Genomic DNA, 24,577 nt, shown 5'->3' with positions numbered 1-24,577 from the left:
CCAAGATTTAAAAAAAAAGTAAAGGCGTAACTCGAAAGAAACCAGGTGCATAATGTTTGCAGTACTGTGAAGAAGCGAACAGTATTTTTTTCTTTAATGAGACTTAATTAACTAATTGTTATTAATTATCTAACTCGCGAAATACTGTCCTAATCACTAAAGTGTCAATGAGGCACTTGTAGGTAACCACGAGGGGCATCTAACTGCGGTATTTTCGGAGATGAACTAATTGCGTACACATTTATTCTGACTGATAAAGGAAACCCGCGAAATATGAAAAATACCTCGTGACGGCGCCTCCGCGCGCACCCTAAAGCAACGCCCTCAAACAGGCTGCCTCTGAGTTAGCCAGAATGAAATAGACAAAAGAAAGAAAGAAGAAATCGCGACCGAGTTTGTTCCTTATCTGCACACGCGTCCCGCGAATCTTGCTGCTGCTGTTCCTTCCATGCATGCTATTATCAAGGTGATGCGCTGTCTCTTCGGGCGGGTAACACGCGAAGCAGTTGCTTTCAATCAGCTTTGTTCGGGGACGCTGCTTTACAATGCGCGCGTAAGCGTCGTCACGTGGTATTTTTCATATTTCGCGGGTTTCCTTTATCAGTCAGAATAAATGAGTACGCAATTAGTTCGTCGCTGAAAATAGCGTAGTTAGATGCTCCTCGTGGTTACCTACAAGTGCCTCATTGACACTTTAGTGATTTGGACAGTATTTCTCGAGTTAGATAAACAATTATAATTAATTAATTAAGTCTCATTAACGAAAAAATTACTCTCCGCTTCTTCACAGTACTGCAAACAATATGCACTAGGTTTTCTTCGAGCTACGCAATTTCCCTTTTTGTAAACCTTGGTGCATGATAGCTGGGACACCCTGTATATCGAGTTTGGTCATGCGGACACGACCTACACTTCTCGCAAAGAATGCCATGTGCGCTCTTTCTTTCGAAAGTGTGATTCTACCGGGCAGTCCCCGTGGCGTTCAGGTATTCAGACATTTACACTGTTGTGAGTTCGCATGTATGTGTTATCTATTTCGAAAATGATGTGGTCACGAGGAGTAGCGCTTGTGTCCACCTTCACTTTATTCCGCCAGCACCTGGTCAGCTCCGCGCTGCCTGTTTCAAAAATGCTTGAGATATAAGCCATGAACGTGGGACGTAGGCTTTACGCCTCACACTATTTACTCGGACCACGTACGTCAAGGCCTATGATGCGGGGCCAAACACACATTTGTGCCGATCGCTCGCTGCCTGCCATTATAGGCCCCCAATCCCCCAAACAAAAAGCCTTCGCAAGGCCGGCGCACTATTCGAAATGGCAACAGAAGAAAAAATCCTGTGGTAACCATTATCTGTTACATATCAGCAGTTACAGTCATTGTAGCCTGATTGAAAATAATAACATTTATTTCACTTTATTTCGTTCCGTAGTTTATTAGACAACGCCTTCATTTCGTTAGCGCCTTCGCGCGGAATTGCAGTTCGCTCTGCTCCATCCTTTTAAGTCGTGTTTTCCTTCGGCCAACCGAAGTCAATATACATAAGAAACGTTGGAATGAACAAAAAAAAACACAGCGAAAAAGAAGGAGAAAATCTAAGGGATTGCATTAACACGAGAGCCTTGCTTGGTTATTCAGCTGCATTGTAAACAAGACTACCCTGGGGGCTGAACCATCCGTTCCTTTTTTTACTAATTAGTCGTCCCCTGTCTACTTAATTTATCATGAGCTATCTTGATTCATTCTTGATTCATTTATGTGGTTCATTTACCTGGTTCATTTATCATGAACCAGGGACGCCGTCCAACTCTTGATTAGATTGTGCAATGATGGGTGAGATCCTTTCCTTCTCCGACCAAGCTACGATACGTAAACCATTCTAAAAACTAAAGATAGGCTGGCCACTGCATGAGATGGAGAAAGTGAAGGCAGCTTCAAGAGTTAACACGTCCAGGAGGTCGCTGTGAACCTTGCGACACATCTGAACGGGGGAATCTACCACTGCTATTCGAGCTTCCACGCGTGCGGGTAGAAATAATTAAATACTGAAGGGGAAAGTCCCCCAACACGTCATTCGGCTATTGCGCAATAGATAAGCGAAGCGTTGGCCGTGTGTGAAGTTGCGGTAAGCGGGATTCGAATGTAGTATCCCTGCGGGAGCATTCCATCAAACAGCCCAAGGACAGCTTACGAAAGCACGACGAAGGGCGGTGAACCTAAACAAATACCTACCAAAAATTTCGGGAAGAGGGGGGGGGGGTACAAAAGTCCGCTTACGTGATGAAAGACTTCGTTACTGCTGGACTTATTGCGCTTGCGTCACTTTCTCCACTTTCGTTACATAGTCACTGGGCGCAAATCACTTCGGCACAATTCTTTACGGTTAAACCGCGCTTGCGCCTCTTTCCTCACTTTCGTTTCTGTGTGTTCTGGCGGGAATTGTTTCAGCATGTAGATTGGCAGCTGTGTGAGGGCTCTGCGCGGCTGGTATGCAGCTGTGCGACCTACTCACGTGCCATCATGTTCAGGTATCAAGCCGCACGCAGTATTCCGCACTGTTTTACGTAAGGACAGTTTTTTGCGCAGTGGGACACATAAAAACGAATACGATCGTTAATGGTTCCTTCACATGGGACGCACCAGGCAAATCGTGTACGATCGTAGGATGCGACCCGCCAACACGTTCATTAATGGCTGCCTGAATAAATTGTCGTATTGAAGTGACTACATCAACTCCGCCAGAAGATCCCAAGCGAAGACATCGTTGCAATGATATAGAATAAAAAGTAAACTTTTCGACGCATAAAAAGCAGCCACAGACGGGCGGATTGGAATGGTGAAATGTTAAAAAAAAAACAGAGGGATAGAACACAAGGCGAAGGGATGAGTACTTTCATAGGATGGGTACTTTCTATCAACTGATCTTTACTGAAACGAAAACATGAAACCATCAGCATTTTTCACATTTGTGGTGCACCGCAAGAAATGACACCCATTCAAGGACGGACGGAAAGGGGCACATGCGTCACGCAAAAAAAAGAACAGGCGGTGTGAACAATAATTTTTATGCGCGAAGCCACATGACATGCGTAGTACTGTCAGTACTGTCTTGATGATGGGCAAACTCTTACAGAAGGATCACAGTGAGACACTGACATAGGTGGCACTATGAATACACATACAAATTAAAAAAAAACTTCACCTTCAGAGGGCATTGTTGTGAATGCCGAAAAATACTCCACATTTTACTTTGTGTAGGCTTCACTCGGCAATACACATGTGGGACCGCCAGCTTAAAGAGAGCAAGCATACACCAATTTCAGAAAAGTCGGTTATACTTCCAAGCACAAGCGAATTGATGGGAAGGCAATTTTAAGTGCGATATCAGCCATCTTATATTAAAATACTTAGGCCCGGGCCTGGGCCTAAGCTTGGTCTTTGTAAACTTTGACAAAGTTTACACCAGTTGCCTTAAAGTCGGCTTCACATCTAAACAAACATGACCTACTAACAAGAAAATTTTTTTCTATGGCAGTCTAAGCTGTCTTACTGCATGCCTGTGCGGTCTTGCGGCTGTGTTTTAGGTGGAAGTCAGATTTTTTGCGTCGCATTATTGAAATATACAAGCCAAAAAGGGTTCTATTCACAAGACAGCATAATTTCGGCGTTAAAAAACTCCCCAAACAGGTCAATTCCTTTCTCTCACCCAAACACTTCCCCCAAAAAACGTGCAGGCATCTCTCGCCTGCCTGACGGCTATCTCGGCAGCTGTGCTACTCCAACCACTGGCCAGCATAAGCCGCTGCGCTGGACGGGATGAAGACCTCGAGGACAGCGTTCCTGGTGCCTTCAAGATTCCCCTGTTCCGATTCAGGTAAGACCACGGAGCAAGAATATATTTACGAAGCGAAACGCCCATTGGAGGGGGCGCGGGCGAGTGGCCAGAAAATGTCACAGTAAAAACTAACGCGAACTACTAAGATTCGCAGGTCAGACGGCGAAGGAGAAGATAGCGGCCAGATTCCCTACGTGTCCATTCCACCTTTGCGGTGCGGAGTGGAATGCCAATGGCGGCGTTCGCGCAGTCATTCTTCTCCCGCAACAGATGGCGCTAGCGTCACCTGCGCTATATGCGTATAAAGCTATCTGGCCGTACCAGGATGCGAAGTTTCCCATCTCGTCTTTTTTCACTCCGTGGAGAAGGTTCGATGGACTGACTGACTGACTGACTGACTGACTGACTGACTGACTGACTGACTGACTGACTGACTGACTGACTGACCGAGTAACTGTGACTGACTAACGGTGACTGACTGACTGACTGACTGACTGACTGACTGACTGACTGACTGTTTTTATTCCATCGATCGTTCGCTAACAAGGCCTTCCCTTCTGTGATACGAAATGGTGTGCTGCCTTATAGGTTACGCGAGGAATTCTGACCTAAAAGATTCGTGTGGAATATATTTCAAATGGCTGGTAGTGCGATGAGCTTAGTAAATTCCGATTGCGAGACAGATTTGAGCTAACGAATTCAATTCCCGTCCTCCTAAACCCCCACCCCATCTGTTCCCTCGCCTCGTCTCCTATCCCTGCACCCTCTCCAACCGCTCACCCAGGTGCCCACTGATCAAACCACTGGGCAGATTTCAGCAGGCCGGAGACCAGTTGAAGGGGAACAAGAGCGCTAATCGCAATGGATATATAAAATCTACGGCCCTGTTAAATTGGACTAAATTTTTAGTCAGCCTTGACTGCCACTGCGTATTCTTTCAAAACGTTAGTTGTGATTCTTCATGTGCTGAATGCCTTGTCTGAGTATTGTCCAAAGTGGCATCATGTGTTTGTTGAACATTCTTCTCTTTTGTTTGCAAGCAGCCGTATAACACTTGCAAGAGCCAATAGTAATACTGTAAATAAACAAATCGGAGTGACAGAAGTAATACTGAGAGACTGAATGGGAGCAGGGACAAACCCTGAACTCGATGGAGGGGAAAATGCTAAAATTCGGAAGCAAAGAACGGGTTCGGAAATCGCAGAAAAGGAGAGATTGAAGCCTTTGAAAGCAGCCTTTTTCCGACACTGAACATTAATAGGCTATTTCTGTGGATGCTGCTGCTGCTGCTGCTGCTGCTGGTGATGATGATGATGATGGTAATATTGAATATGAGATTAAATCGCGACGTGTTAAACCCCACTTTTTCAACAAAATCTACAGGGAAAAACAGAATCATCCCAATGCTACTCGAGCTTGTTGGCGTCAGTTTGCCGGCCGCCCGGTAGCATAACACGCTGGCGTAATACTCCCTGATTATTTTTTGTCCTCTTGCAGATATTATACGTGCCTAATTCTGTGTTTTCTTTCCGAGGGCATTGTCGCAATTCCGCCACGCGAAAAGCTTTCGCAGTGCACCGGACTTATAAATTAACAATTTTTGTTACGCTTTATTTCGAGTACACGCTCATCAGCTGTATTCTGCCGCAATAAAATGTATATATCTCTCTGTCTACTTTGTACCATTGAACATGAGCGACCAATTATACTGCGTGCATTTTAACAAAGCTGGCGAGCAACCACGGCCAACGTACTATTTGACAAAAATATACCTGGGCTGTGGCATCAGGCAACGTCAAATATTCTGCTTGGATTTTATGATGACACAGCCAAGACCACCTTTTGTAGCTAATCTATGCTGAGTTTCGTTAGTTTCCGGTACACCTTGCACCGTTCATCGCAATTATTTTCGAACGTGGCAACTAACCTTCATCCCGTGACCAAGAAAAAAATATAAAAATAAGAAGGTGAAACGAACTTACGAAATCTTAAATGTATTCAAATCCAGTGCGACCGATATTAATTTTAAATACCAACATGCCATAAAAAATAGCCTCACAAGGTTAACGGAATCTTTTAATGCCATTGATGGTGGTTAAAACGGAGAACCGGCGTAAGAACGCTCACGAATTCGTAGACAATTCTCAGAACTCCTGTACTTTACTTCAAAGAACGTTGTGGAGCTCTTATTTGTTCATTGAATGTCCTTATACTGAAAAGTGTGCGTTGTGTTACGCGTTTCTTCCACCATCGCTCTGCAGGGCCTACAGAGCTGACCGAGCGTCGGTGTTCGAGCTCGAACCACTGAGAAGGCCGGCGTCAACTACCACTGGCGCAGCCTCAGGGGAGCCAGAAACTGACAGTGACTGAGCAGGCGGCAGTGACGTCCTCTAAATGGAGAGTAGCTGGACATGTATCTTTGCACCATACAAAGTTCGGGAACTTACATCTGGAGATTTTTTTGTACTAGTCTGAGCCTTGTCTAGAGCATGTTCTCTCGTGCCTTTTTTGAATAAAGCAAGACCTTCTACAATATATTGTTTCCTTGTAGCCGGATACATCTGCAGCGCCTCAATGAAAAAAATTGCCGTAAATCTGTACGCTTCGCTGCTAATGTGTTTGAGAGACGAGTCTTCTGCCGCGCCAAGCACGCCAATGCCTTCTCCCTCCCACCCGCTCTCACATTGTTCGCCTCCTCTTTTAAGTGTTCCCATGAAAAACATAAGAAACGTTTGCTAAATTCAATTCAATTTTGCCGCGTTTGCACTACCGCTGCGCCACCTGTTGGGGCCTTTGTTACGGTTGCGAGCCATGAGCCCAAGACTCCAGCGTGAGCCCTTTTTGTGTTTTTCGTTAAAATGTTATTTTTAACGAATGTTTTAAATGCAGAGCATTTCAGTAACTCACCATGTCACCCGCGTTGACGTCCGTAGTCCGCACCGTCGTTGTCCCTACTATATAAAGCAATGCCCTTTCAATTAAAAGAATACGGAAGAGTGATATTTTCTCTGGAAAACAAATTGACCAAGATTGGCCAAAGAAGTCCAGCGTACGCCGTAATCGTGACAACGTTTGCTCGGAACCAGAAAGACACGCCGTAGCGTACGCCCCTCCAAGGTGACGTCCAATGGTTATCACTTCCAAAAAGGACACAACAACGGCTTACTTGCACGAATGCTTTGCTCTGTGGACAGCCAATGCACTCGCCATTTGTACAAGTGCGGCACGCACGCACACAGCTGGCTGGCGCCGCATCTTTTCAAAGTGCTACGAGTTGTGCCGCGCCTCCGCCAGATGGCGCCACGGGTCCCGCGACCGAGAGAAGACGCAGCGAAACATCCCCCTCGCGAGGGGCACGATCCAATGCAGAGCATTTCCGGGGGCGCACGACGTTAAGTAGTTTGCGTTACGTTAATGTTGTTGCACTTGTGGCAACTGCTGACGAGAGAGCGCTCGTCAGCAGTAATTTGAATGAGTCAACGATATAAGGCGCGTTCGTAGCGTCCCATTCTGTGTCGGCTTTGTGGCGCAGTGGGTAGAGCACCATGTACATTGCGTTCCGCCCGCAGGGTCGAGGGATCGAAACCGGGCGCCGGATAGTATTTTTTTATATAGTAGGGACAACGACGGTGCGGACTACGGACGTCAACGCGGGTGACATCGTGAGTGACTGAAATGCTCTGCATTAAAAAAAATACTATCCAGCGCCCGGTTTCGATCCCTCGACCCTGCGGGCGGAACGCAATGTACATGGTGTTCTACCCACTGCGCCACAAAGCCGACACAGAATGGGACGCTACGAACGCGCCTTATATCGTTGACTCATTCAAATTACTGCTGACAAGCGCTCTCTCGTCAGCAGTTGCCACAAGTGCAACAACATTAACGTAACGCAAACTACTTAACGTCGTGCGCCCCCGGAAATGCTCTGCATTGGATCGTGCCCCTCGCGAGGGGGATGTTTCACTGCGTCTTCTCTCGGTCGCGGGACCCGTGGCGCCATCTGGCGGAGGCGCGGCACAACTCGTAGCACTTTGAAAAGATGCGGCGCCAGCCAGCTGTGTGCGTGCGTGCCGCACTTGTACAAATGGCGAGTGCATTGGCTGTCCACAGAGCAAAGCATTCGTGCAAGTAAGCCGTTGTTGTGTCCTTTTTGGAAGTGATAACCATTGGACGTCACCTTGGAGGGGCGTACGCTACGACGTGTCTTTCTGGTTCCGAGCAAACGTTGCCACGATTACGGCGTACGCTGGAGTTCTTTGGCCAATCTTGGTCAATTTGTTTTTCAGAGAAAAGATCACTCTTCCGTATTGTTTTAATTGAAAGGGCATTGCTATTTCTGATATAATAACGTTTCGACTAAAATATCCTCCATTTTTTCTTTTTACTGAACAATGGTGGCAGATATAAATCGTGCTACCACATTTATTAGTTCAGGAGTTGCCTTGCCTGTACAATCATTCCGTTGAAGAGGTCTTTAAAATTTCGGCCGGGGCACTGAATCCAGCGACCGACGAAAATTTGCGATTGCGGGAAGACTATCGTATTTACAAAGGGCAATTATCCTGTTCTTTCGTCTGCTCCCCCCTGTTGTGATAGCATTGATCACCTCACAGATGAAATGAACTACTGTTTAAATAAAAAAATTGGCGCAGCTTGCAGTAGTGGTGCAAGGCTGGAGATATAGCAGAAGTGGCTGCCCTCTTCCTACGTCGGAGACCCGGCTGTTGCACCTCACATGGACTTCCGAACTTGCCGCTGAACGCTCTCCGTGACTGGCAGGCCCGGATGGTTTCATCCGCAGGCTTTCACACCTGTACCAATGTGGACCGGGTTAGCAAACGCTGGAGCCCGTGGCCAATTCCAAAGACAACGCCCGCGCTACGAACCGAAAGGAAATGCTGTGTGCCCGCAATGCGGTGCTAGCTCGATCAAATAGACGTTGGTTTGATAATTCGAGGGACTCAGGTTGGATTCCGACCACGGTAAGCGTTTTTCTTTCTTTCCAATTGTCTGCACATATTATTGTTTCGTACCGCTGCTAGCCATGTACCCCTCGGGCCTTTGGGGTGGCCCAGTGGTTAGGTTGCCTGTTTCGCGGCGAGAAGGTCCACGGTTCGGTTCCCGGTACCTCGCTAACTACATTTTTTCTCGAGGCTTCGGGGTTTTTTGGGGCGATAGACGGACGATGCTCGGCCTAAAGAGCTCCACTGTTAAAATACAATGTCAACTGGGCAGTAAACTCTAGCGCGAACGACTGCATCGTATTGACTTTACGATAACCTTCACACCAATTAACGCACTACACTTGCTTGGTACACCCAAAGGTAAGATATAACACAAACCAGATACACTAAGTGAAAGTTTGCCTCGTCGCTGTTAGGCTTACTGAGACCCACGCAACGGTTTTGTAGCAGTCTATCTATTATCATTAGGCAGAATTGTAAGGCTTATCTGGTTGAACAGTGTCCGCAGAGGGCAAGATCCACGGGCACTCTGCGCATTAACTTAACAACTGCGCGCAGAAAACGCAGCTGAACTCTGTGCATTTTAACGCGAAGTGCCTAAATGGTCCATTGAGCGATAAAAGCCGGCGTCGGGCGTCCCTAAGAGCAAAACGGTTCCTTCGAAGAGATTCCACAGCACAAGGTTTTCCATAGCTCGAGGTTTTCCAAAGCGCGGGCGCTCAAACTCAGCAGTAGCGAGAGCTGGCCGTTCACGCCATTTTACCGCAGATGAAACGAGCGCGAAGAACCAGCGAAACGAGTGAACGGACAATCAGTGAAACTACCGATCGTCGTCAAGGAATGAGAAGCGATGCCGCGAGTAGGAGACAGATCGAAACCACTCGAAAGCGCTAAGGTCGAGCGAAACGCCTCCAGCGGCAACGTTTAAAAGCCTTTCGACGACGAAAGGCGGAACCAAGGCGTCTCAGGCATTCAACTGGACATCCGTGCGTCCGCATTGAGAACCCGTAAGAAGCCCTTACGCGTCTTCGCATATTTTAGAGCGCAGCTCTTAAACGTCCGCCGCGGTAATTTCCCACCGCCGTCGGCGCCGCAGTAACCGGACGAACGGAGAGGACACTGAATGCAGACGAGATACAGCGAGCAGAAAGCGGAGGAGAGAAGCACGACGAAAGTGTGAGGGAGAGGGCGGTATGCGGAGGACGCGCGAGACATTCTCCTTGGCGGCGACGCGCTACGATATAACGCCACGCTAGAGAGTGGCGTTATATCGTAGCCACTCTCGTATCGAAGATGGTGGCACGGGCGATCCTTCGCCATGTCCGCGCATTCGTCGCGAAGGGGTGCTCCTCCTCGCCCTTCCTCCTCACTCGTCCGCACGCGCAGGCGGGTCCCGGTAATCACAGTCACTACGAACACGACGGAACAGACGGACTGCTAAAACTCTCTGTTATAGCGCGCGCTATCGCGTGTTCGACGACGACGCCATCACTTCCTGAGATGACAGAAATTCTGCGTCTGCCGCTGCAGCTAAACGAGCCGCCCGAGCAGAGGCTCAACTAGGGGGGTGAAACTTCGCCGTTTTCCTGCCCCGTGACTGCAGCGATCCTAACGTTTGGGGGCTATACTACATACGAGCATAAATGAGCGTTGTTGTTGCGTTTTATATTTATTACCAGGTTACTTATTAATTACGGAGTTTTCAATATGCAAGTGAACTTAAAGGTTGCAGTTCGAGATTGCGAAAATACGAACGCCACCCGGAGTGGAAAACGGGAACCGCGCCTTCCTATTTCGCACCGCTGAAAAGGGGCGTTTCTAGTCGCGCCCACAGGTATGCTACGGTCCACGGTGTTCCGAATGCCGTTTTTACCACCGTAAGGTTTGTTTCATCGAAACAGACGCATTAACGGATTCGCGCCGTCATCATAGATCGTGTACTGAGTGGTGTCAAAATATTCTTTACGCCACTCCGGCATAAAATTCTTTCGGATCCCGGCGGACGTAAGGTACGGTCTGCACGCTGCTCGTTTTGTTTTTCTACGCTTGTACGACATGGCAGGTCGCGGTTGCAGCAGTAGCTTTATAATTTAATTGAGCATATACGTGCACTATTTATTTATTACATTCTAATTGTCTTCTTTGCCTCTTGAATAATGCATGAAACGCGTGGCAGAGCATCTGGCAATTAATCCAAATTAGCTACACACGTTGGTTTATACGTGCGTTAGTGATTTAATGCGTTTCGATTGTGTGTTTTGCATTTTAGCGCAAGTGAATGCTCGGTTTACAGCAAAATGTATTTGGGGCAACATATACAATAACTAATGGAACAGTGTTAGCGCATCTACACTGTTTTTATTATCTCTTGATCGCCTGCGTTTAGTTTGTTTTCGTAGCATGCGTTGTTGTTGTTACTAGTAATATTGATAATCTTATGATTTTTATTTTCAGTATTATTATTAGTATCGTTATCATTATCAGCCTATTTATGTCCACAGCTGAAGGAAAGCATCTCCCATAGACTTTTGGCTCAAAGGGCGGGTCCATAGGTTCATAGCATGTGTTGTTAGCACTATTTGAATTAAGAAGTGACTACATAAATGATTTACACTTGTGAGTTTAGACGGGCGCTATTTACTTTATTGGGTTTCAATTGTGTGTTCTGCATTTTGTCTTCGCGTGAATCCGCGGCTAATAGCAGAATAAATTTGCTGCACTAAATATATAAGCAATTACTGCATATGTTTATAATACAAGCATAACTATAATAATTACGACACTTATAATTTATTTTTTACGCTTCAGTTCTATACTTCAAGTTTTAGCTTTAAGTACAAGTGCGATATATTCACAAGAACACACAGCGGTAAGCCGATAACTAATTATACAATGCAGGCTTAACATGTGCTAGTAATTTATTACAGGTTTGTTAATAAGGTTTTTATTACCGGTTTGCTGCAGGTCCCGGGAAATACCAGAGGAATACATAGTACGCGAAAGTATATATGCACGAATGATTGTTTAGAGATCCTGGTGTGGGCTGGCTGATTTTGTCTGCAGAAATGTATTTTGGATTAGGAGGAAAGGTGGGTCGTTGCCACCAAACATTATGATCGCCCAAATAGAAACATGTATCCACGTCTCTTAATAATGCAGACTTATTTTAATTTAAAATTTGCCTTCAGGATCGGTGTTGTCACAAGTCCTCTTTGTGGCCAAAATTAAATTAAGAAAGAAAGAAAGATTCCTAATATATCAGATAAAGTAATATATCAGATAAAGGTGCCAGTTTTCACTCAGAACGATCGTATGTGCGCCTGATAGTAGCAATAAAGCTAGTATTAATTCTAACGCAAATATACACACGTGCATGTTCATGTTCCAGACCTCGCCTTTGGCTGCAGTGTGCGAGAAGGCAGGACCTGGCTCATTTCCAACCTCGACAGATCTACAGCAGCTGCTGGCTGTGTCCTGCCCATTTCACCAACATAGACTACGCGGACCTTGGACGGACAAGGCACTGGACACATATGCACTGGTTGGCTACGTAGTTATCAGCATGCGGCCATGTGCCATACACTTTGGTATGCAACTAAAAGCGTAAAATATGCAGGTTGCATTTTAACTGTATGAATGGTACATTTAAGAAATAAAGTTGAAAAAACTGTACTCTTTATTCTTGTTTAGTTTGTGTGTACTAGTAAACCAAAACAACGTCGTACTTGAAATAAGGGGTGCAAAAAGAAGTGGACGCGCAAAACTTCATCAATCAGAACGAAACAATGGCCCTTTTGATAATGCGGCGGGTTGCGCAAGAGGAACAAGATTGCGCGCTGGCCATCTGAATATCTTCCACTCGCTCAATTTACTTTGCATGCGCGTCCCAATTAAACTTGGTGCTAAATCGCCCGCCTCACCCCCCCCCCCCCCCCATGCTCGGCTTTTCGGTCCTCATCAAGATGGTGTCTCCCAGTGTATTTCTGCAACGCGGCGCCATGTTTTTAGTACCACCCCCCAAACACCAGGGGTATGTCCGGCGCTGCGAGCGAATTGCATGGTATAGGAAGTTTCACTCCCTTGGCTCAACTTCACGGGCGCCAGAATCCAGAGGTGCGCACCACCGAAGCAGCAGCCATGCGCTTCGCAGAGACCGCAACAAATCGACGTGTGTGGCTATCTAGTGGCTTACGTGTCTGTCAATAATGCCCATCCATATCTTTGGTACGTCTAATGAAGTTGGCGAGCTGTGTGCCGCAACGGTGGACGACGGGTGGTAGTGACTGTCCACTTCTCGCCCACCGCTCCCACCAAAAACGCAGTGCACTTCCTGCGCCTCGCTTTAACCGCCTATCGATCTACACGGATGTTAGTAGTAGGGTACTTTAAAGTAGCTATCAAGAGAAAGGAAAGTATCCTACCACTTATGCACGAGAACAACCCGTTCCGCTACCTCGTAACGCTTCCCAAGGCTATCACCACCTCGCTAAATAGTTGCATAGACCTCGTCTTAAATAACCAGGCATTGCTGCACCAAATAGGGCATTTATCCATCCTTTTGTCAGACCACAAAGCCTCCTTCGTGATAATCAAGGACGTAGAAAGGAGTGCTTCTTGAAGGAGTAATATGTGAAGAATAAAAGTGGCCTGTAGCGATACATAAATCGCGGTGTGAAACTCTTTGGCTTAGCATAAGTTGCATAGTCGAAACACCTGAACAGCTGCTGCCAAATTCCGCATTAGGAAGTATCGTAACCGTCAGCCAATTATTTAGCGTCTGCCAACAAATCTTGCCATACAGTGCGAGGCGTTCGAACAAAACATCCTCGTGTGTACGTGTACATGGTGTGTACGTGATTGGGCTTAGCCCAATGTCACCATTAAAGCCCTACGCAGATCAAAACGGTAATTTCGGCGTTAAGCTCGTGAGTCTCGTATATTGCACAAGCATTTCGAGTGTAATAGTAATAGGCAGAACTTTCAAGATCAAATAATGTTTCGCACCTCAAACTTAAACGCCTGAATACATTGATACCCATTTTCAGTGGATTATTTATCAATAGTTACAATTTTTTAGATCAGTGGGGTCTCAGGTATACATTGGTTTGATTGATTGCAGGGTTTTAAAACGCCGATGCAACGCAGGCGATGAGCCGCGCCGCAGTGGAGGGCTCGGGATTCATTTTGAACACCCCGGGGTCTTTAACGTGCGCCGAAATCTCGAACACACGGGCGTTTTTGCTTTTCGCCTCCATCAGAAAAGCAGCTGCCGCGGCCGGGAATCGAACCCGTGACGACCTCGTGCTCAGCAGCACTACGCCTTAGTTACTGAGCCACCGCGGCGGCTTCTCAGGTGTACAACAAAGGTTTAATTATGTTTGCTGCTGCGCGACCTACGTCGGTTATGTATACGTTCACTCGATCTTTCTTGTTGGCGTTCCAGGCGCTTGCCGTGAAGTTTCCTCCGGATTTTTTCCGTTATCTTGGGTGCAGCATCCAATAACCAGCAGTACCGCATAAATATTGTGATATGCCCTTCTCGAAGCTCATGCATCTGGCTATGAATACAACCCCACACCACAATGAATTTGGTTTTTAATTTTTTCGCACAAACCCTGACCTTCCGTCGGATTTGAATTGGCGCAACAGTTGTCCCGCGTGACAGCGATTCTCGGGGGTAAATATTTTCCAGGAGCGTCTAGTCCCGTGGCCACTTTATCACTTTATATTCGGTGGCCTGCGCAACTGAACGCCGTTTTTTTTTTTCTCTTCTTGCAAGCGAAGCGCATGACTTTATCCATTAGGTATGCGCAGCACTCCGGGACATTACCGATATAACAGATTGCCCAGGCTGCGTCGGAGTTGCTTCACTTAACCCCGCTATCCACCGCCTCCGGTGCGTTCACCGTTCGCTGTTTCGACAACCTAGCAGAAGGCGTCGCTGACTACAAATGTAAAGTTTTGGAACGCGCTAATTGAGTTTCAGCGCATGTCTTTTCCTGTTATTAAATCTCCAAGCGTTTTGTGCGCCTCCATGATGAGTACGCCGTAAATGCACACGATAGCTTTGTTAAATGACGCCCCTTCGTTCCGGCGTCAAAATGTCTGAATTAGACGGTAATTTCGCTTTTTACCAGTTCTGGTATTGATCCGAAGTTATGTCCATTGCAAGCCGCAGTGACAGCGATAGATGCCGTGGCGGCCGGAAAAGGTCGTCACCATAAGGGGTTACATAGGAAAAAAAAGCAAATTACTTATGCACCTTGTTATAGGTGACATATTTATTCATTTACCCGAAAAGGCTGTTGCGGGCGTTAAATAGAGGTGAAGGGGAGAATGAAAAAAACAGCAACAGTCATAGAAATACATACACAAACATTCAATTCGAAATGAATAGTTGCACGATAAGGGTACACAAAAAGAGGGGAACAGTTTTTAAATTCCAACGTGCCTATGTACAGAATAGAAGATACACAAACATTATAAAATTATTTATACAATTTATATATTGTATAATTTTTTGATGAGCGAGTCGTGATTAATAAGGGTGACTGTGTTACCTGGGAGCTGAATCCTCTGGTGAATAGAAAATACGAGCGACAAGAAGAAAAAATTAGTGCCCTTCCACTCTGTGAAGAAGGATCCCATGCAGAGCTCGACGCAGTCCACGGAGTGCACGAAACAAAACACGTTTATCGTAATTTGCGATGGAGCATATTTCCTAGCCAATTAGCTGAATGAATCTCTGACGGATCCACGCTTTGTTCTTGCCGATAAATATGGAACTGCCTGTGTCCCTCCCGCGTCGTAAGCATCTCACGGTTTGTGTGAGGCCGGGTTCAGACTGTCGCGCAACTGTCGTAATAACTTTAAAGAATGATATCATTTCACGTCTCAGCCAACCGAACTGCGTGACATGGCATTTTGTACGTCCATAGATCACGATACGGGTTTTGCGTCAGTAATCTGAGCGTAGCCTAACACACAAACCCAATCCGCTCCATCACTAAGAACTCCGGACAGGTCCCATTTGGCCGTTTAACGTGCGCATATAAATCTCGCACCAGCACAACGGACATGCCATCCATCAGTACGGGCATGAAACCTATAGCTGGGCGCGCACGCACCCCTCCTCCCTCCCACTATTTTCCACTACAAACCTGCGCACGCATAAACCGGCAACCGCTCATGTGCGCGTGCTTAGAAGTGACAGATGCCGTCGAACATATCCCCTAAAAGCCCTCTGAACAAGTTATATTGACTGACACCGGCCCTCCAAGCTGGCAGTTCGCTGTTCATCCGGGAGGGATTCGCCGCTACTCCACGAGCTGAACTTGAGGCGGTAACGGCGGGGCCAGCAGCTTTCCGTTGTTTTTTGCACCAATTCGCGCTTGTGTTCAGGCCAACGCTTTGATTCTTGCTCTTCTTCCACCAAACTAACGGCATGCATCCATCCCATAACGATTTAAAACCAGGAAGCCCTCTAGCTCTATTCTCGCGTACGAACATGTGGCTGTCGTTTTCCTTCCCCCTCGTATATATCTTACTTTGTGTGTAAGATGTCTGTGTAACACATCAACCCACACCGGAACCACTCGATTGAGGACAGCTGACTAACCGCATTGAGCCATGTAATTTCGACATCTAAACTTCGATATCTCAACCGGCATTTCATCGGTAGCGGCATGAAGCCCAGCTGTGCGTGCAAGCCCCCCTTTTTCTACCCGCAAATCGTGCACGCTTAACTGGAAACCGGTGATGGCGCATACTTAGGCGTGAAAGACACCGGAGAAAATGTCACTCGGAGGGCCTTCTAAGCTGAAAAAGAAATATGGGCTCAAGCTGGCGTTCCAACTGGGGAAGTTTCTCTTCTACTGGGAGGGATTCACAGCTACTTGGCGAAGTGAATTTGAGAGGAAACGGCGACGGCATGTTTCGGTCGTTTTAGGGGGCAACCCCGAGCCGTCCAGTTGCTCCTCGATGGCGTCCACAGGCGCCTGTAGCGTGTCTACAATGTGGGCGCCGCTGCCTCCCTTGACCCAGAGCGTGATATTGTCGGCGTAGATAGTGTGGCTGAACCCACTGACGCGCGAGAGCCGTTCGGCCACTCCGATCATCACTAGGTTAAACAGCAGCGGCGAGATGACCGACCCTTGCGGGGTTCCCACGCTGCTCAGCTTCTTCTCCAGTAGCTGAAGGTCGCCAGCGTGTATTTCAACCGTGCGACCCGACAGAAAATCCATGATGTATCTGTAGGACCCCTCGCCCATGTTCCGCCTCGAAACCTGCGCCAGGATCGCAGAGTCCGTCACCTTGTCAAAGGCGCTCTGCAGGCCCAGGGCGAGCACGGCACGGTTGCCCCTCGTCCTGGTGCACACTCGAGAGTTGCTGTGGATATTCTAGAAAAGTTGTGCGTACCTCCAAAGTAGCACATAATTACAATGTGGGATTGACCAACCAAAGAATACATCACGAAGAAGCTTTCAAAACAAGCCTGCGCAAAGGTTGCTGAGCATCAACCTTTGCGCAGGAAGTTATACACCGCAAAATACGGCAGGGTAAACGAATGAGGCTTTACCGAGTGATCTTGGTGACGCGAAATCGGCCGAGCTAGGCCGGTACTGATTTCGCCTACACGCAGGTGGATGTGAAATCCCTCCCGTATGCTGCGCATCAACCTTTGCGCAGGAAGTTATACACCGTAAACTACGGTAGGCTTAACCAATGAGGTTTTACCCAGTGAACTACGTGATGCGAAATCCGCCGAGCTAGGCCGGTACTGATTTCGCCTACACACAAATGGGTGTGCAATCCCCTCCGTATGCTGCGCATCAACCTTTGGACAGGCTTGTTTTACACCGTAAAACACTGGAGGCTTCATGAATGAGGCATTACCGAGGGAACTAGGTGAGGTGAAATCGGCCGAGCTAGACTGGCCCTCTGAGTGTAGGCGAAAGCCGTACCAGCCTAGCTCGGCCTATTTCGCGTCACCTAGTTCACTCGATAAAGCCTCATTCATGAAGCCTCCCGTATTTTACGGTGTACAACAAGCCTGCGCAAAGGTTGATGCTCAACATACGGAGGGGATTGCACACCCGCCTGTGTGTAGGCGAAATCAGTACCAGTCTAGCTCGGCCGATTTCGCGTCACCTAGTTCACTCGATAAAGCCTCATTCATGAAGCCTCCCGTATTTTACGGTGTACAACAAGCCTGCGCAAAGGTTGATGCTCAACATACGGAGGGGATTGCACACCCGCCTGTGTGTAGGCGAAATCAGTACCAGTCTAGCTCGGCCGATTTCGCGTCACCTAGTTCACTCGGTAAAGCCTCAGCCTCAACCGTGAAGCATGCCGTATTTTACGGTTTACAACTCGCCTTCCCAAAGGTTAACGCGCAGCACACGGAGGGAATTATACTGCTTTTAGACGGCAATCACTACCACTCTACCTCGACCAATTTTTCCAGAGCTCTTTGACTCGCTGAAGCCTCAATCAGGACGAGTCCACAATTTTGGGATTGATAACTCGCTTGCGCAGAGTTTGATGCCTAGCGTACTCCGTTTTGGACGTAATTCTCAACAAGAACATTTTTGGTAAGAAAAGGGCGATGCGTACTACAGGCATCTTTCGAAAACAATACAGTGAACTGTGAATATGAAAAAAACAAAACATTCGCATGAAATCCTCTAAAACAAGAAATAAAATGCATAGGCACTCAAGATTTTGCGTTTTTTTTTTATTCAAAGTCAAACACCACGTGCAGGAATTTCACAGCAGGATGGTTGTCTCCAAATACAGAAAAACAAGACACGTGTTTCAAGGCAAAAAGTAAATTAAAAAGCCTAATTTATGACTTCAGCCAGCGGGTGAGGAAGTCGCTAAAGAACGCCACAAGATTCCGGGAATATGCAAAACTCGGCGCTCTCTGGTCGCGGTTTCCCTGCAAACGACATCCTCTAGGAACAACGGGGCTGCCTTGTCCTGTTCCGTGCGGCTCCCAGGGGGATGTTACCCGTGTATCGGATTTCCGCCTGTAAACACCAGAAGGCGAATTTTGAAGCGAAGCTTTACATGGATTGACGAAAGAAAAATCACGCGGGCCCGTGTGCTCAAAAAACCGTCCGGGGCAATCCTATGCGCTTGCACGCAAAAAAAAAACAACAGATTTGACAGGATCTAGAAGTAAGGAGACAGATCGATTCGGTGGATTTATTAATGACGTAGCACTCCCGCGTCCACCGACCCTGGTTAGTAGGAGCGTCGCATCGGAGGGAGTCTCTTTCACAGCCGTCCGCGTGCACACTGAGAAACTGCGTGAGGCACAGTTCGAGCGAGAATGGCGGGCAGGGGGCGTGTAGTGTAAATGGAACCTTTCTGGAAGCCTTAGCAGCTTCGACCTCCATTGGAAGCAAGCTGAAGGGTACTACTCCGCATTAATCCCTGCGGGTGTAATATTTGTGGTATTGGTTTAACTGAGCAGGGGTCAGGCATACTCTCTATAACTTTGACTACACAGTCTGATCAGTAGGCCACCTCAGCCAGCCCCCGTCACCCTCTCAGCACCCACTTTATGTAAAAAGGGCGTCCGCAGGTACGTCTGAGAAGCATCACCGCACCATTATAGTTAAGCAACTCAAACAAAACACTCATCGCTTGATTTTTTTCGTGGAACGATCGAGCCACTACGAGGCTGGAAGTCAATTGTCCGCTGCCATAAATATTACCCGCTATAAAACCCATCCTCGGCCCAAAGGCCAACTGTTCGGAGGAGGAAATGATGGCCCAGCCAGCTAGAAGTCACTGCGAACTTCTCAGTGAACATGTCTGGGCAGCTCAGGAAAACGACTGTGACGCTTCAACGGGACGTTTTGCACCACAGTGCAGCCGTGAGTCCGCTGTCCTGGCTGATTGTGAGAGATTCCTCGCCCAAGAAATACTCCGGGAAAGTCATAAAGGTCTTAGGCCTTTCAGCCGGGCTGCGACTTTCCAATTCGTCAACCGCACAGGAGAGGCCCATAACAATGCGCCTAGTGTAACTGTTCCGCATGCTTTCTTCGTTATCTCGAATATTTGTTCGAGTGCTATGATAAAACTGGTATCGCTGTTGTTATGACAAAGCAGTCATTTTAATAAACACAACTTGTATTTTATTTTAATGGTCCCTTAATACCTCCATAAAACCTCATCGTACCGCTATAAGTCGGTACGTACCCGGCCCCTTTAAAGCTTTCTTCACTAGTGCACACGTACATTGGTAGGAGAACAATTTTTCAGGCGCCATACGTAAAGTTAATACCAAAGTGGGAATGCCAACTTTTTATGGAATACCTCCATGAAACCTTCTCTATCCCATATACACCGAGAACCTTCGGACTCCAGTTCTACACGCGCACGTATTGCTGGAAGGGCAAGTTTAATTGCTTAATTAAGCATTTCTGTGCGCACTGAATGAAGAACTCTGTCCGTCTGTAACGCATGATGAGTGTCACGTTCACCGCATGAGAAAATGCTAATAATAAAAACTCTCGGAGCTTTAGTATCAGATGCAATATGCGGTCCCTGAGCAATTATCTTTCCAGGAATGCATTTTCTTAGTGTAGCGAGACCTACTTTGGTCGAGGGGTGTATGGAGGTGCGTGGGGCAGTTGGGGGTATTTAAATAAGGTTGCTGTGAGAGTGCTTGTGCATCACCACCGCCATCATTCCTTTCGTCCTCCTAATCACCACTATCATCATCATTAGAACAATTGTGGAAGAATGGCCAGGGAGGGCAAGGGAGGGCGTCGACATCGATAACAATTGTAAACATATCTCCATTATTTACGGAGTAGCTTGCGTTAATGAAACTAACGTTTGTGTTTGGGCTAGTTGGTTCATCATTAAACTGCGAAACAGCGCTTAAACGAAGACAGTAAGAGAAGACACAGACACGAGCGCTGTGTCTTCTCTTCTTTGCCGTAAGAATCTGTTGAGCTCGATGCCTGCGTCGTCCTCGCCGTCATCAAAAGTTCCAGCAATCCTCATCATATCAGGCTGGTTGTGTCCTTTGGGAACCGGCCCACTCGTCGCAGCCAACTCGTCCTAGGAAAACTGGTCATAGGGAAACTGGTCAAAGAGGGCATCTCGTTCTAGGTGATCCCGTACTAGGAAAAGTGGTCGCACTGACCTTTTCGTGTATAGGAAAAGTCGTCTCACGGTTCCATTTCTGGCCGATGTCGAGGAAATGGGGAGAGAAAGTTAGTGGCGTCTAATCTTATAATTACTCCCAGGTTGATCTCTTCAGAGTTCGGGGGGGTCCTCTGCTTTTGTTAGTTTGCAGGTGGTCGTTGAAATGGCTTGGCGTCTAATCTTATAATTACTCCCAGGTTGATCTGTTCAGAGTTCGGGGGGTCCTCTGCTTTTGTTAGTTTGCAGGTGGTCGTTGAAATGGTTTTTCTATTTTAACGCATGTTCCTCTGTCCCCTTCTTATTTCCCTTCTTGTTGGAAAAAAAATCACATTTTTTTTACTTGGTAAGAAGTTTCTTTCAGGTTTATTTTTTTATTTTTCTTCTCCTCGTCAAAATGTTTCTGTGGAAAGAGGGGTCGACCTTTGTTTCTTTTGCGTTTTCTTTTCTTTGTTTTTTTTTCGTTAGCTTTTGAAGCTTTTTGTCTGCTTGTGTGTATATATATAAATAGGGCCAAATGTGCGGACCTCCAAACAGCATGACCGGGTCCATCGGGATGGAGCTTACTAAAACACAGCGTGGGGCTCCCATGCTTCTATACGAAGGTTATTCGTACAGGCGTAGCAGAGAACTCCAAGGTGCCGTCCATTGGGTCTGCAGAGACCAAAGAAATTGCAAGGCCAAAATCACCACGGATGGAAGGATCACCGTTGTGATCAGGAAGACCGGAGAACACACTCACGCCGCAGATCCGACTGCTATCAACCTACTTAAAGTGCGGAATGCCATGAAGGAAAAAGCTGGTAAGTCTTCCGATCAATGCATGAACGCGAGAAATATTGTATGAAGCGGTAAAGCAGTGTAAATGGGTATACATACTTTTAAAGTGGCGTTCGCTAAGTTGCCCTGAACCCCGTATGTGCATTGCTTTTCTGTAACTGCTTGTCTTTTCTGTCCATCAAGTTGAAGGAACTCAACAGCCTCAGCAAATTTTGCTTGATGCGGCGGCGTCCGTAAGCAACCACACAGCGTCGCAGATGCCGTGCACTAGCACGCTGCGCCGTACGATACGCAAGCAAAGGCAGGAGAGCAGAAACCCGTACTCCGTACCAGCAGCACGAGAAGATCTTATCCTTCCGGATGAGTATAAGGTACGAATTGGGATTGAGCATTAACGTGAAAATTGCCAATCTTTTGTAATGTTTTGTGGAGCATATACATTATTTGATTTCATATTTGCAGGTTTCCTTGAAAAAGGAATCTTTCCTCATTCACGACAGCGGAGTGGGGGATCGCAACAGAATTCTGGTATTCTCCACACAGCGAAATATTGATTTACTTGCAAGGGCTAAGGTGTGGTTTATGGACGGTACCTTCAAGGTTACACCGTCCATATTTTTTCAAGTGTACACCATCCACGTGATGTACAAGGACGCGGTGCTACCATTAGTGTACGCTCTCCTTCCGAACAAAACGGAAGAAACGTACCAAAGGTAGTAAATTTATTCAGGCTAAGCATGAAAGGGTGAACTTGTTAATGTGTGAGACTGAGATAGCCGCTGGCACTTTTTTCAGATTTTTTACAATACTTTCGAGTATCTTGGCTCAACCCGCGCTGGAACTGGCGCACTGCGACTTTGAGTCCGCAGCCATCATCGCCGCCGGAAACATATTCTGGCAGGTGCGAGTTCAAGGATGTTTTTTCCACCTGTGTCAGGCAGTTTACCGCAAGCTCTGCAAGCTTGGATTTCAGACACGGTACGGGTCAGATGAAGATTTCGCCGTTCAGGTAAGCTCGTGCATTAGCGCTAGATTTGACAAAGGCGGTGACTCATATGGCACGTGTATTCAATTCCAGGAGAGGATGTTGCCTGCTTTGGCATTTTTGCCACCGGCAGAGGTGGCAGAGGCTTTTGAAGACGTCATGACTCGTTTCCCACCAGAAGCCTTGCAAATTGCGCTTTACTTCGAAGACACGTACATTGGACGTCGTCGACGCAACGGGCTGCTGTCAGCCACATTCCCGACGAGCATCTGGTCCGTCCATAGATCTGTCGTAGAAGGTCTTCCGCGCACAAACAACTCCGCCGAAGCTTGGCACCGCAGCTTCCAGGTATGTATCATCTTAATATTTAGCGACTCGCCGTTTTCGTATCTGAGTTATACCAGTTGCTATCTTTCAATGTTTTTAGGCGAATATCAACTGCACCCTGCCGAGCATCTGGTCTTTCCTTGGATGCCTTCAGAAAGAGCAGTCCCTGCAAGAGATGAGGATCGCGCAGCTGGATGCTGGTCAGCAACCGCCCGGTTTACCAGCAAAGTACCGGGCTCTCAACGCTCGCATCTTGAGGGTGCTGGAAGACCACGACAGCGCTCGACCACTTGCAACACTAGAAAGCATCGCGCGAAATGTTCGGCTCTAAAACACCGGTCGCATAGATTCGCAACGTGTGTTTCGTTGTGAATAAACACTTTTCAACGTTTTTTCATTCACTTTTTGACATACTAGTCCCTGGTCATCTCTTGCATGGTCTCACGTATTTCAAAAATATGCTTCCGCGTTTGAAGCACCAATTATTGGAGCTTCCCGAAGTGCTATTTTCATGTCTCGTAGCGCTGACACTGTGTGCAAAACGGGCGTGCGCTTAGCATGGTGAAACCTGTGGGACCGCTGGGAGCAGAGGTCTACAGCGATCGAACAACAGGCAAGCTACAGCTACACATCCTGTTTATAATGAAAGCACAAGCAGAAAAAGGCTAATTAGCAAAGCTAATAAACGTAATTACTACAATAGTGTACATTAAAAAGACAGAGCGGGCAAACGAAATCCAATAAAAAGTACTCACGTGATTTGGCTGCACAACGAAAAAAAAGCAATTAGATACGGTGTCTGGTCTGTCATGTTCTTCGAAGGCCACAAACGAAACATTAGAGTTGGTGAATCGAAGGAGGGGTGTGGAAGAATGTTTACGCATAAGTAGAGAATTATACTAGTTTCTGTAGTCTTTCATTTGAAGATGATAGACGAAAAACAAAAATTGTGACGAGTTCGCCGAGTGTCCAGTTGCCCTAGGTTACGAGTTTCCCTAGTGCGAGATGGCCTATGACGACTTGCCCTATGTGACGAGTTCACCTATGACGAGTGGGCTGTGACGAGTTCACTTTTGGCGAGTTCTCCTAGACCCGTGTCCTTTGCAGGATGAATGCCCCCAGATCTCCAGCCCCGTCTATCGTGTGCTAGCTGAGTCTATTCTTTGCCCCTGAATTTTTGTAGTTCATCCCTCCATCGAGTCCTTGACCGAACCCTATTTCGCTTACGTGATACTGCACTATGGCGTGCTGCAATAGTGCTCGCTGTTTCTAGACCACTGCTAACATCAGACGAAAACGCGTTCTTCGACCCGCACTCGGTCCCAATGATTGATTTGACGAGTGTAGGTCGTGTCCGTCTCGCGGCTCTACCGCAGTAACCGTTCAAGCGAGCACACCCGCTTAAAGGTGTGTTCAAATTTGATTGGACAGGCAGCCCCAGTCGCAGACGTATGTGACATTCGTGTTGAAAGCTAGCATGCGTCCCGTGCTGTCGATAATAATGCACACTAAGCAAG

General features: G+C 47.2%; 1 protein-coding gene across 1 annotated transcript; it reads left to right on the top strand.

The window, feature by feature from the left end:
• The first annotated feature begins 22,604 nt into the window (after positions 1 to 22,604).
• LOC144139329 (uncharacterized) lies at positions 22,605 to 23,391 on the top strand. Its single transcript, XM_077671709.1, has 2 exons — positions 22,605 to 23,081; positions 23,161 to 23,391. The coding sequence occupies exons 1-2, from the start codon at positions 22,833 to 22,835 to the stop codon at positions 23,389 to 23,391; spliced, it is 480 nt and encodes a 159-aa protein (XP_077527835.1). The 5' UTR covers positions 22,605 to 22,832.
• The last annotated feature ends 1,186 nt before the right edge of the window (positions 23,392 to 24,577 follow it).

Source organism: Haemaphysalis longicornis, unplaced genomic scaffold (assembly GCF_048455015.1).
Source record: "Haemaphysalis longicornis isolate Haplotype H1 unplaced genomic scaffold, Haemaphysalis longicornis Haplotype H1 scaffold_5, whole genome shotgun sequence".
In the NCBI taxonomy this organism is placed as follows: domain Eukaryota; kingdom Metazoa; phylum Arthropoda; class Arachnida; order Ixodida; family Ixodidae; genus Haemaphysalis; species Haemaphysalis longicornis.
The sequence above is the reverse complement of the archived record's forward strand: the minus strand, read 5'-3'. Positions and strand labels throughout refer to the sequence as shown.